General features: G+C 36.3%; 1 protein-coding gene across 2 annotated transcripts in view; it reads left to right on the top strand.

Moving 5' to 3' along the window:
- The window catches only part of CHIC2 (cysteine rich hydrophobic domain 2), a 58,351-nt gene that overhangs the window by 22,113 nt on the left and 22,233 nt on the right, over positions 1–14,005 (top strand). For both annotated transcript variants that reach the window (XM_047719322.1, XM_047719323.1), the window contains exons 2-3: positions 1,023–1,077; positions 1,225–1,380. In XM_047719322.1, the coding sequence (XP_047575278.1) occupies positions 1,023–1,077; positions 1,225–1,380 (211 nt within the window). The remainder of the gene's footprint in view (positions 1–1,022; positions 1,078–1,224; positions 1,381–14,005) is intronic.

Here is a 14,005-nt window from a genome sequence, read left to right as displayed (position 1 = left end):
AGTTAAGAGACCCCTGACTGGCCAGCTGCTTCATGCAGAATATCTCAGGAGATACCTCTTGCTCGTGCAAGCTACCTAAAGTCCAGTACTGTGTATTTATAAGGGTTATTAAGACAGTGAATGTGAGGAGATGGATGTTAACCAAACTTACTGTGGTAATCATCTCAGTACACACATGTATCAAATCATTGTGTTGTATACCTTAAACTAATACAGTGTTGTATGTCAAGTATATGTCATTAAAACTAAAAAAAATTTTGGCTTTTTTTTTTTTGGATCCAACAAAAGTTATATTTAAGTATCTCAATTTTTATTTCTAGGTGCAATGAGCCATTACCAATGTGTCCTTGAGTATTTTGTTCTTTCCTAATAACTTACACAAAGAAATAGTCAAGTGCCCAATCCATCCTCATGATTTTTACAGACATTTAAAAGCTTAAAGATACTAAAATGTACAACATCCATTTCTTTGGGGTTTCGTATATAACAAGTGTTGTACTTCTAAGTTAAAGTAGGCAGGCAGCTATCACATTGTTCCAGATGTTTTTTTAGCATTTTCTGGCTACAACAACAATATGCTGGTCTCAGAAAATGCCAGCCGATGAACTTGCATTCTTAGATATGTTACGGCTTTATTGAGTGTTAACACGGGCTCTTGACCTAAAGAATAATCAGTAGCCGAGATTGTAGTTTCTGGTACTTAGTTGGGAGAATCTCAGTAATTTTTACAAAGTTGGATAATTGTATTGTTTTCCATTACATTAATATTTTGTTTATAAACAGAGCCCCAAAGAAGTAATTTCTTTCCGTATTTTCAGCCTCTTATACTAAAGTTTTTATTCAGCTGCTAAAATTGCTTGTTACATTTCATACATTGCAGATTACAGTGTTTTTGTGTTTCAAACTTCCATTGTTACTCTGTATATCGAGTTGCATCTGTTTACTTGACCTTTGATTAAGTTAAATGGCTTTTTTCAACAATTATGTGTAATGACATATTTTTCTTCTTTTTTTAAAAATAGATTTGGACTGAGCAACAAATTTGAATCAGAATTCCCTTCTTCATTAACTGGAAAAGTGAGTGTCTATCATTTACTTAGGTACTGTTTATATACTTCAAAAGTAAAGTCTTTTCCTAACAAATTATAAAAACAATTATGTTAATGAGACATGCTTATTGACATTAATATTGCAGTGTTGTTATTTCTTAAAATTTTTCTTTAGGTAGCTCCCGAAGAATTTAAAGCCAGCATCAACAGAGTTAACAGTTGTCTTAAGAAGAACCTTCCTGTTAATGTACGTTGGCTACTTTGTGGCTGCCTTTGTTGCTGCTGCACATTAGGTTGCAGTATGTGGCCAGTTATTTGCCTCAGTAAAAGAGTAAGTTGAATTAATATATTTTAATTTAAATTTAGAAGTCGACAAGCAAGTCTTGCATTCATCTAGTTTTTATTTTTTTGTATTGAACGAGTCATACCATGCTAAATACTGTAAAAAATGGTCTGATCCAGTAGAGGAGCGATAAAGTAAATTATGTTATGTCCACATGCTATTATATTAAATTTAATTATAAATTTCATTCATAATTTTTATGACCTAGGAAGTTACATAAGAGTAGAAGAGAATACAACGTTCTCTCTCTCTGTATACATTCATGGTGGTATAGCATAGTGTTTGAGAATGCTGGGTTCAGATCTACCAGTTATCTCTGTGACTCGAAGCAGGTTTCCTAACCTCTTTAATCTCTAGTTAATTATCTGTAAAATGCAGTATTCACCCACCTGCTTGAATAGGATTGTTGTAAGTATAAAATGAAATAGTGTATGTAAAGCTATTAGCAAAATAGCTCAAAGTATCTAATAGATATTGACTAATAGCATTATTACTAATATTTATGGTAGTACCCATAGAAGAAAAAACATGGTTATAGTGTTTATTTCTAGTTGGTAAAATTATGGGGAATTCTGGTTTCTTTTTAAGAGATTTTTTCTTTTGTATTTTACAAATTTTCTGAGATAAGTATATAATGATTCTGTAATCAGAAAAAATGATCTAAAGAGTCATAATTTTGAGTGCTTATAATGAAAAATTTCTAAGATATGGGTAAAGATATGGCAAATTGTTATAGATGGAACACATTACATTTTTGTTAAAGTTTTAAAAAATTGTGGTAACAGTATGTATAAAAATGAAATACTATTGAAAATGAATGATTTGTGTGGCTCCATTTCATTTTATCATCAAATAATGATAGGAAATATGGAAAATCAAATTCTGTTTGTCTCTTGATTTCTATAAGTAGTATATTCCTACTGAAAAAATTTCACTAATACATTTTATAGATAAGAAGGAGATAATGCCTTTGTAGTAGGATTAATTTTGTAATATTTACTGTAATATTTATATTTATTTTTTTCTCCAAAAATATTTCTTCTTTTTTTTCTCCATATTTCTGACCACATCATCTTCAGACCACAATTTTTTTTTTTTTAAATTTTTCAGTTGTCCCTTGAAATTTGCCGCTCTTGGAGTTTAGATCCTCTCACTCCCTCCTACTGTTAGGGCGTTTTCATCGTTTAAATGACTGCTGTCTTAGGGTGCCTAGACTGGAGAAATATACTTGGTTATATACCTGACAACGGATTTATATTCAGAACATGAAAAGGACTCTCAAAACTCAACAGTAAGAAATAACTATTTTAAATGGGCAAAATAGGGGCACATGGTGGCTCAGTTGATTAAACATCTCCCTTCAGCTCAGGTCTGGTCTTGGGGTCCTGGGATCGAGCCCTGAGTTGCTCTCCCTGCTCAGCGGGGAGCCTGCTTCTCCCTCTCCTTGTGCCTCTCCCCTCTACTTGTGCTCTCTCTCTCTTTCAAGAAAATAGATAAAATCTTAAAAAAAAAAAAAGTGACTTCTGTATCTCACTTGGTTATTACTTAACCCGAGGAATCATAAGAATCTTATTTTAGAAATCTGTGTGATCTAGTTTTTTTGAGGTTTTGAGATCCTTTTTTGTTTGTTTGTTTGAAGATTTATGTATTTGTTTATTTAGAGAACTAGCAAGGGGAAGGGTAGAGAGAAAGAGAATCTCAAGCAAACTCCCTGCTAAGGGCAAAGCCCAGCGTGGGGCTCGATTCCACAACCCTGAGATCACCACCTGGGCTGAAATCAAGAGTCTTGATGCTTAACCGACTGAGCCAGCCAGACGCTCCTGTTTTTTACTTTCTAAATGAGAAAACAAGATATTGCAATATGTGTACAACATAGGATTTAGAAAACAAAACTTAACTCTCTATTCCTCTGTGTGCATTTTTAGCAACGTAAGATCATTTTTCAGATGATTTCATTAAATTCCTTTTTATTTGAATTGTAGGTTAGATTGATTTTTTTAGGCTATTCTCTATAGTTTCGGAAAGCACATTTCATTTAACAGTGTAGTCTTCAGTCTGTGGTCTCTCTCTGTATGTATATAATTAAAATTTATGTGGACTTTACTAGCTAGTGAGTGCAAGCAGATATGGTTATTGTTAAATAAAAAGCTGTGCATTTCCGTGACTTGGGTGTAAACTATTAAATACCCATGGAGAGAGTGGCATTTCATGCATGTATGAAGGTGTTAGTTACCCTGAAAAAAGTGGTGCTGTGTACAGTGGGAGCAGGATAATTTAGTGCAGGAATTTTTAACTTTTTATTTGTCATGGATCCTTTTGGTGTTCGAGGGATGCCTATGAACCCTCTCTTTAATAATGTTTTATTTGTATCTTAAAAGGTTTAATGTATTTTCTTTTTTTTTAAAGATTTAATTTATTTATTTGGCAGAGAGATCACAAGTAGGCATAGGCGAGCAGAGAGAGAGGGGGATGCAGGCTCACCACTGAGCTGAGAGGAGAGCCCGATGCAGGGCTCGATCCCAGGACCCTGAGACCATGACCTGAGCTGCAGGTAGAGGCTTAACCCACTGAGCCATCCAGGTGTCCCAAAATGTTTAATGTATTTTAATGTGTTAAATGAAATCCACAAGATTACAAAGGAAGCCAGTTATATGAAATAAAGTTAATCAAAGTACTAAAACCCCTCAATTAAGGGCGCCTGGGTGGCCCAGTCTGTTAAGTATCTGCCTTCAGCTTGGGTCATGATCTTAGGGTCCTGGGATGGAGCCCCACCTGTGGCTCCCTGCTTAGCAAGGAGTTTGCTTCTCCTTCCCCTCGGTGCTCTCTCTCCCTTTCTTGCTTTCTCTCAAATAAAATCTTAAAAATAAGACCCCTCAAATATATTATTTATAAATGTTTATTAATGCATACAAAATAAGATAGCAGAGAATCTATGGTAATATGATGTGATAGGAAAAATCTGATTTCTATGAGTGATAGAGATAAAGGTCCAGTTTATTCTACCATAGTTAGCTGCATACATTCATAACCTAAGGAAACTGTACCACATTCCAATTAGAGGTTAGTGAAAATGAAGATGAATTTTTGTTTTATCCACTTTCATAGATTCCTAGAATTTTATCTAGGTATTGCATGTTAAGAGTAGGAACCCTTGACAGAGGTACTAGTATAAATAAAGGCTAAAACCCTGCCTGATCATTAGCCTCTGAACTGTTTCTTTGTCCTCATTTGTGATGTGGAGTATGGTTAGAATTGTCTCAGATTCTTAAGACAAATCAGGACCGAAGGCATACTTTATATGCAGATCAGCATTTTCACCTTCTTGACATTATTCAGGAATTTGGGTAACTAGATTTCTGCCTTAATTTTGAAATCCATCTCCCAACTGAGTGTCCCTTTTTATGAACTGACCCTGTTCTGGAGACATTGTTTTTATTTTATTTTATTTTATTTATTTGACAGAGAGAGATCACAAATAGATAGAAAGGCAGGCAGAGAGAGGGAGGGAAGCAGGCTCCCCGCTGAGCAGAGAGCCTGATGCGGGACTCGATCCCAGGACCCTGAGATCATGACCTGAGCCGAAGGCAGCGGCTTAACCCACTGAGCCACCCAGGTGCCCTGGAGACATTGTTTTTAAATCTATATTATTATTGTTCCTTCCAAATTACCTTTCCTTTTTAAAAAAATTGCCATAACCTATTTTTGAAAATTATTTGCCATAAAGCAAAATCCACTCTTTTTGGTATATAATTTTATGCTTTTTGATAAATGCATATAGTTGTGTAAAACCACAACCAAGATGTATTACTGTTCTCTTCAAAAAACTTCCTTATACTGTCCCTTTGTAGTCATACCCTTTTCAGCTCTTAAACCCTGACAACCACGGATCTGTTTGCTTTCCCTACAATTTTGCCTTTTCCAGTTTGTTATATAGATGGAATTATACAGTATATGTAGCCTTTTGAGTCTAGCTTTTTTTTTTAATCTAGCTAGTGCATTTGAGATTCATCTATTTTGTTGCATGTATCAATAGTTTGTTTTTATTTATTTATTTATTTTGTCTGAGTAGTATTCCACTGTATGGATGTGCTATGACTTGTTTATCCACTCACCAACTGAAGGACATTGGGTGGTTCCCAGTTTTGGTGATTTTGAAGAAAGATGGTATAAATGGGGCTATAATAATAGTAATCTTTGAATAAAGATGCTATAAAGGGGGCACCTGTATGGCTCAGTTGTTAAGGATCTGCTTTTGGCTCGGTCGGGTTGTGGTCCTAGCGTCCTGGGACCAAGCCCCGCGTCAGGCTCCCTGCTCAGCTGGGGGGTCTGCATTGCCCTCTCTGCCTGCTGCTCCCCCTACTTGTATTTGCTCTCTCTCTGTGTCAAATAAATACATAAATAAAATCTTTAAAAAAAAAAAGGTCCTATAAATGTTCACATGTATGTTTTTCTGTGAACATAAGTTTTTTGCTTTTTAGGAGTCAGGTTGTTGGATCCTATAGTAACTGTATGGTTAATTTTCTAAGAAATTTCCAAATTATTTTCTTAAGTGGCTTTCCCATTTTACATTCCAGCCAGCAGTGTAATGAGAGTGCCAGTTGTTCAGCATCTTTGCCAGGACTTCGTATTGTTAGTTTAAGAAATTTTAGTCTTTCTGATAGATTTGGTGGCATCTCATTCTGGTTTTAATTTACATTACCCTCATGATTAATGGTATGAGCACTTTGCCGTTTGTAAAACCTCTTTGTTAAAGTGTTTATTCAAATATTTTCCCTTTTTTTTTTTTAAGATTTTATTTATTTGACAGAGAGAGAGAGCACAGGCAGGGGAGTGGCAAGCAGAGGGAGAGGGAGAAGCAGGCTCTCTGCCAAGCAGAGCCTGAGGCGGGGCTCGATCCCAGCACCCCAAGAACATGATCTGGGCCGAAGGCAGATGCCCAACCGACTGAGCCACCCAGGCGCCCCTATTTTGCCCATTTAAAATAGTTATTTCTTACTGTTGAGTTTTGAGGGTCCTTTTCATGTTCTGAATATAAATCTGTTGGCACGTATATAACCAAGTGTATTTTTCCAGTCTGTAGCTTGTCTTCCTATTCTCTTAATGTCTTTGGCAGAGCACAGTTTGATTTTGATGAGGTGTGATTTATTAGTTTTTAAAAAATAAATTCTATGTTTGGTGTTATATCTAAGGATTCTTTGCCTAAACCAAGGTCACAGACTTTTTCTCCTATGATCTCTTCTGCATTTTACTTTCAGCTCTGTGACCCATTTTGAATCAGCTTTTTGTATGCTTGCGAGGCACAAGTTAAAGTTCATTTTTTCTGCAGATGACTATGGGTTATTTAGCACCATGTGTTGAAAAGACTGTTTTCTTCCCTCATTAAATTGCCATTGGATGTTGACAAAAGTTAGTCAACCATATTTATGTAGATCTATTTCTGAACTCTGTTCTATTGATCTCCATGTGTCTCTCTTGATTTTAATACCATATGGTCTTCTTTACTGTAGCTATATAGTAAGTCTTGAAATCATGTAGGGTGTATTCCAAACTTGTTCTTATTTTTCGGGATTGTTTTGTCTATTCTAATTTGTTTGCCTTTCCATGTAAATTTTAAAATCAGCACGCCAGGACTATGTCTAAAAATTTTTTTTGATTAGGATTGAATCTACAGACCAGTTTTCGGGAAAGTTGACATCTTAACAAGTCTTCCACATGGCATATCTCTTCAGTTATTTAGGTTTCTTTGATTTTTTTCATCAGTGTTTTGTAGTATTTCATGTAGGATACAGATCATGCACGTATTTTGTTAGCTTTATTTGTATGTATTTCTTTGTCCGTAGGGCTTTTGTTAATGGTAATGGTATTTTTAAAATTTTGATTTCCAGTTCATTGCTAGTACATAACAAGAACAATTGATTTTTACATATTAACTTTGTGTTCCGTGACCTTTCCGAATTCACTTATTAAATTCCAGAATGCTTTTGTAGATGCCACAGGATTTTCTATGTAAATAATAACCATGTTGTCAGAGAATAGTGATAGTTTTATTTCTTAGTTTCTAATCTGCATACCTTTTATTTATTTTTCTCTTTTTTTTTTCACTGGGCAAGACTTCCAATAAAATGTTGAATAGGAGTGATGAGAGTGGACTCTGCTTCATTCCTGATTTTCTCTGTTGTTTTTCTGTTTTCAACTTAATTGATTTTTGCTCTTATTTTTATTATTTCTTCTTGTTTTGGATTTCATTTACTGTTTTTTAGTTTCTTAAACTCAATGCAGTGGATATTGATGTGAGAGTTTTCTTTTTTATATGCTGTTATAAGCATATAAAGCTAAAATTTTTCTCTAAAGCACTGCTTTGACTGCATTCCATATTTTACTTTCATTCAGTTCAAAACATGTTATGATTTTCCCTGAGATTTCCTCTTGATTATGTGTTATTAAGAAGTGTGTTACTTGGGACGCCTGGGTGGCTCAGTTGGTTGGGCAGCTGCCTTCGGCTCAGGTCGTGATCCCAGCCTCCTGGGATCGAGTCCCGCATCGGGCTCCTTGCTCGGCGGGGAGCCTGCTTCTCCCTCTTCCTCTGCCTGCCACTCTGTCTGCCTCTGCTCACTCTCTCTGTCAAATAAATAAATAAAATCTTTAAAAAAAAAAAAAGAAGAAGAAGTGTGTTACTTAACCTCCAAATATTTAGGAATTTTCCAGACACCTTTGTGTTACTGATTTCTAGTTTAATTCTATTGTCAGGGAGTATACTTTGTGTGATATCATTTTTTAAAAATGTGTTGTTTCATTTTATGGCCTCAAATATAGTGTATTTTGTTAATGATGTCTTTACAGTTTTTGTTTTTATTTCTGCAGCTTTATTGAGATGTAATTCACATACAGTATACTGCACCTATTTAAAGTGTACCATTTGATGAGTTTTGTCTTATAATTAACACCCATATACCTGTATACATCAAAATAGTGAACATCTTCATCACCACCAAAAGTTTCCTTGAGTCTTTTAGTAATTCCACCCCCTACCCCCAACCTCTTCTAGGCAACTGCTGTTCTGCTTTCTGGCAGTATGGATTAGTTTGCATTTTCTAGAGTTTTATATAAATGCAACTGTTCAGTATGTATTCTTTTTTGTTTCTTTCACTCATAATTATTTTGAGATTCATCCATGTTGTTAAATCCATGATATTTCCTTCCCTTTAATGCTGAGTAATGTTTTATCGTGTGGATTTACCACATTTATTTCCTGGATTGCCATATGTGTTTCCAGTTTTCATCTTTGTAAATAAAGCTGCTGTGACAATTCTTGTTCAAGTCTTTTTGTAAACATAGACTTTCCTCTTGAGTAAAAATTTCTAGGAATAGAGTAGCTTGATCCTGTAGTGTATATGTGTTTAACTTTTTAAGGAACTGAGAAACTATTTGCCAAAGTGGTGGTATTACTTTTACATTTCTACCAGCAGCATATGATAGAGTCTCTTCTGCTGTATTCTTTTCTTTTTTTTAAAGATTTTTTATTTATTTATTTGGCAGACAAGAGATGACAAGTAGGCAGAGAGGCAGGCAGAGAGAGGGAGGGGGAAACAGGCTCCCTGCTGAGCAGAGAGCCCGATTCATGGCTTGATCCCAGGACCCTGAGAATTTACATTTTCTTCATTTCAGATCTTTTTTTTTTTTTTTTAAAGATTTTTTTTTTTTTTATTCATTTGACAGAGAGAGATCACAAGTAGGCAGAGAGACAGGCAGAGAGAGAGGAGGAAGCAGGCTCCCCGCCGAGCAGAGAGCCCGACGCGGGGCCCGACCCCAGGACCACGACCCGAGCCGAAGGCAGAGGCCCCAACCCACCGAGCCACCCAGGCGCCCCTTCATTTCAGATCTTAATTGTAGGGTTTTGGGGTTTTTTTGTTTGTTTTTTAAAAAGATTTTATTTATTTACTTGACAGACAGATCACAAGTAGGCAGAGAGGCAGGCAGAGAGAGAGGAGGAAGCAGGCTCCCTGCTGAGCAGAGAGCCCAATGTGAGGCTCGATCCCAGGATCCTGGGATCATGACCTGAGCTGAAGGCAGGAGCTTTAACCCACTGAGCCACCTAGGTGTCCCAATTGTAGGGTTTTTAAAAATTTAATGATTTTATTAATTTATTTGAGAAAGAGTGCACACAAGCAGGGGAAGGGGCAGAGGGAGAAGGAGAAGCAGACCCCACTGAGCAGGGAGTCCCAGGTGGGACTCGATCCCAGGACTCTGGGATCATGACCTGAGCCCAAGGCAGATGCTTAATTAACTGAGCCACCCAGGTGCCCCAATTGTAGGGCTTTTGTAAATGTTTTTTCTTATCAGCTTGAGGAAGTTTTATTGCACTAATTTGCAGAAAGTTTTTATTCGGAACACATGTTGGATTTTGTCAGATGCCTTTTTCTCTTTAGGAAGATTTTTAGATGAGGAATATGTTGAATTACATTTATTGTGTTAAACCAGCCTTATATTCCTGGGATGAAACCCACTTGGCTGGTTATATCTTTTCTCTTTTTATATTTCTTCTGGATTTGATAGAATACAACTTTGTTTAGAAGTTTTACATCTAGGGACTCCTGGCTGGCTCAGTTGGTAGAGTATGTAACTCTTCATCTCAGGGTCATGAGTTAAAGCCTCACATTGGTGTGGAACCTACTTTAAATAAATTAATTAATTAAAAAAAATTTACATCTATGATCATGAAGGATATTTTCCTGTAGTCTTTTCTTGTAGTATCTGATTTCAGCATTAGGGTAATGATAGACTTATAAAATGAGTTGGGAAGTGTTCTTTCCTCTTCATTTTCCTGGAAGAGTTTGTGCAGAATATGCATTGTTTCATCCTTAAATTTTGGAAGAATTCACTGATGAAACCATTTGGACCTGGAAGTTTTTTTGTTGGAAGAGTTTAAGCTACAAATTCAATTTCTTTAATAGATATGGGACTTTTCAGGGCATCTGTTTTATCTTGGTTAAGCTTCATAGTTTCTGTTTCTTAAGGGAATTGTCCATTTTATCGTAGTTGTTTATAATAGGCATAATATTTACTAATTACCTTTTTAACCTTTTGTAAAATCTCTAGTGATCATTACTTTTCTTATTCCTAAAATTGTTAATTTATCCCTTGTCTTTCTTTTTTTTTTCCTGGCCAGTTTGGCTAGAGGTTTATCAGTTTTATTAATTGACTCAGAGACCAGTTTTTGGTTTCATTGTCTATTCTTTTGATTCTGTTTTATATTTCGTTGGTTTTTAGTTTGACTTTTATTATTTCTTACTTTGAGTTTAAGTTTTTTTTTTCTAGTTTCTTAAGGTGGAAACAAAGGTCATTAGTTTGAGACTTTCTTCTGGTGTTTAGTATTATGAATTTCCTTCCTGATTTATGCATTCATTGTATTGCTCAAATTTTCATATGTTGTGTTTTAATTTTCATTGAGTTCATTTTACTTTTATATTTCTCTTTTGATTTCTTCTTTGGCCAATTCTTCATTTAGAAATATTTTATTTAGGCTTTAGATATTTAGGGGACTTCATAGAGATCTTTTTGTTACTGATTTTTAACTTGTAAATTAAAAATTAACAGTTTGGTTAGATAACACTTTGTTTTGAATCCCTATAAATTTATTAAGGATTGTTTTATTCCAAAATATGAGCTATCTTGATAAATTAATTGATTATTGTGCACTTAAAAAGAATATGTGTTCATCTATTACTGGAGGGAGTATTTTATAAATGTCAGTTAAGTTTGTTGATATGTTTAGATCATCTGTATTCTCACTGATTTTCTGACTATTCTATCAGTTAACAAGAGAGTAGTATTAAAATCTCTGACTAGGGGCGCCTGGGTGGCTCAGTGGGTTAAAGCCTCAGCCTTCGGCTCAGGTCATGATCCCAGGGTCCTGGGATCGAGTCCCACATCGGGCTTTCTGCTCAGCAGGGAGCCTGCTTCCTCCTCTCTCTGCCTGCCTCTCTGCCTACTTGTGACCTCTGTCTGTCAAATAAATAAATAAAATATTTAAAAAAATAAAATAAAATAAAATCTCTGACTATATGTGATTGTGGATTTATCTATTATAGTTTTTGTTTTATGTATTGTGACACTGTAATTAGGTACATAAACTTTCAGGTTTTGTATCTACTTTGTGGGTTGACCTCTTTATCATCATGAAATTGACCTTCAATATTTTTTTAAAAAACTAGGTTGATATTAATTTAGCCATTTCTACTTTCTTTTTATTAATATTTGTGTGGCATATATTTTTTCAATTTTTTTGCTTTTAACTTATTTGTGCCCCCCTATTTAAAGTTCATTTCTTGGGTGCCTGGGTAGCTCAGTTGGTTAAGCATCAGCCTTCAGCTCAGATCATGATCTCAGGGTCTTGGGAGTGAGTCCCACATCAGGCTCTCTGCTCAGGGGGAGTCTGCTTCTCCCTCTCACTCTCCCTTTGTGCTCTCTCTCAAATAAATACATAAAATCTTTAAAAAAATAAATGAAGTTCATTTCTTGGGGTGCTTGGGTGGCTGAGTGGGTTAAGCATCAGCTCAGGTCTTGATCTCAGGGTCGTGACTTCAAGCCTGGTTTTGGACTCTACACTGAACATGGAGCCAACTTAAAAATAAATAAAGTAAGTTAATTTCTTATGGGCAGTGTTGATTCTTTTTCATTCAATCTGTCAGTCTCTGCCTTTTAGGGATTTTGGACCATTTACATTTATTGTGACCAGTGATAAGGCCAATTTAAAATTTCATTTTACTATTTTTTTTCTACATCAATTTTTTAGTTTCCATTCTCATTTTCTGCCTTTATATTTTTCCAAGTAATAATTTATTGAGGTGAAATTCACATAACATAAATTAACCATTATAAAGTGGATGATTTAGTAGCATTTAGTACATTCACAGTATTGTATAATTATCATCTCTACCTAGTTCCAAAGCATTTCCATCACTCCAAAGTAGAACTCCTCACCTTTTAAGCAATTTCTCTTCATTGCCTTCTCCCTCCAGCCCTGGCAACCATCATTCTGTGTTTTGTCTCTATGGATTTATCCGTTCTGGATATTTCATATAAATGGAAATGTGTGACGTTTTGTGTCTGTCTTCTTTTACTTAGGATAATGTTTTTGAGGTTCATCCATGTGTCAGTACTGTCTTCTTTTTTATAGCTAAATAATATTCCATTGTATGTATGTACCATGATTAGTTTATCCATTCATCCATTAATGGACATTTAGACTACTTTCACCCAAAAGTGATTAGTGCTTCTATGAACATGGGTGAACATGTATTTGATACCTGTTTCCAGTTCTTTTGGGTATATACCAAGAAGTGTGGGATCATAAGGTACTTGTATGTTTAACTTCTTTTTATTCTATATATATATTTTATAAAGTTCTTTTAAAGATTATTTATTTGAGAGAGACAGTGAGATAGAGCACCAGTAGGGAGGACAGAGAAGCAGGTTCTCTGCTGAGTGGGGAGCCTAACATGGGGCTCAATCCCAGGACCCTGAGACCATGACCTGAGGCGAAGGCATACTCTTAACTAGCTGAGCCACCCAGGTGCCCCATTATTTTATCTTATTTTTTTTTAGAGAGGGGTGGGGAAGGGCAGAGGGAGAGTGAGAGGGAAAATCTTAAGTAGGCTCCATGCCCAGTGTGGAGCCCAAGACAGAGGTCAGTCTCAGGACCCTGAAATGATGACCCGAGTTGAAATCAAGAGTCAGACACTTGGGGCACCTGGGTGGCTCAGTGGATTAAGCCACTGCCTTCGGCTCGGGTCATGATCTCAGGGTCCTGGGATCGAGCCCCACATCGGGCTCTCTGCTCAGCAGGGAGTCTGCTTCCTCCTCTCTCTCTGCCTGCCTCTCTGCCTACTTGTGATCTCTCTCTCTGTCATAAATAAATAAAAATCTTAAAAAAAAAAAAAAAAGAGTCAGACACTTAGCAACTGTGTCACCCGGGCTCCCCTCTATGTTTAACTTCTTGGGGGTAACCAAAGGAGGATTTAGTGTAGGGCTAATTATTCCCCACCGGTGAGGCAAGACTATCTTGGATACTTTTCTTCTTCTTCTTTTTTTTAATTTTTAAAAGATTTTATTTATTCATTTTAGAGAGAGAGTGCAAACAGGGGTGGTGGGTGGGGAGGGGATGAGCATACTCCCTACTGAGCATGAAGCCCAATACCGGGCTCAATGTCAGCCAATCTCAGGACCCTGAGACCACGACCTGAGGTGAAATGAAGAGTCTACTCAAATGACTGAGCCACGCAGGCACCCCTATCCTAGATAGTCATCTTAATTGTCTCTGAATTGTGACATTTCCTAGTGTGACTGATATGTGAGACAATTTTGCTGAATCTTGGTAAGCTTTGGAGATTGCTACCTCTAGTCCTTTCTCATAGTTCTTTTTGTTCCTTCTCTGGTAGTATCTTTACCTGCATGTATTGCTCCTACTCACCTTAATACTCATTGGGACTGCCTGCATATCTTTGGAGTTCATTCTCTGTGTATCACTCTCTTCTCTGGTACTCTTCTGTGGCTTCTAGCTGCCCTGGTCTCCTCAGACTCTCAGCTTTGTTTCCTTAACTTAGGGAGTCCCCAG

This window comes from Lutra lutra, chromosome 2 (genome assembly GCF_902655055.1).
Source record: "Lutra lutra chromosome 2, mLutLut1.2, whole genome shotgun sequence".
Taxonomy (NCBI): domain Eukaryota; kingdom Metazoa; phylum Chordata; class Mammalia; order Carnivora; family Mustelidae; genus Lutra; species Lutra lutra.
Note: the sequence above shows the minus strand (reverse complement) of the source record. Positions and strands in the feature narration are given on the sequence as shown.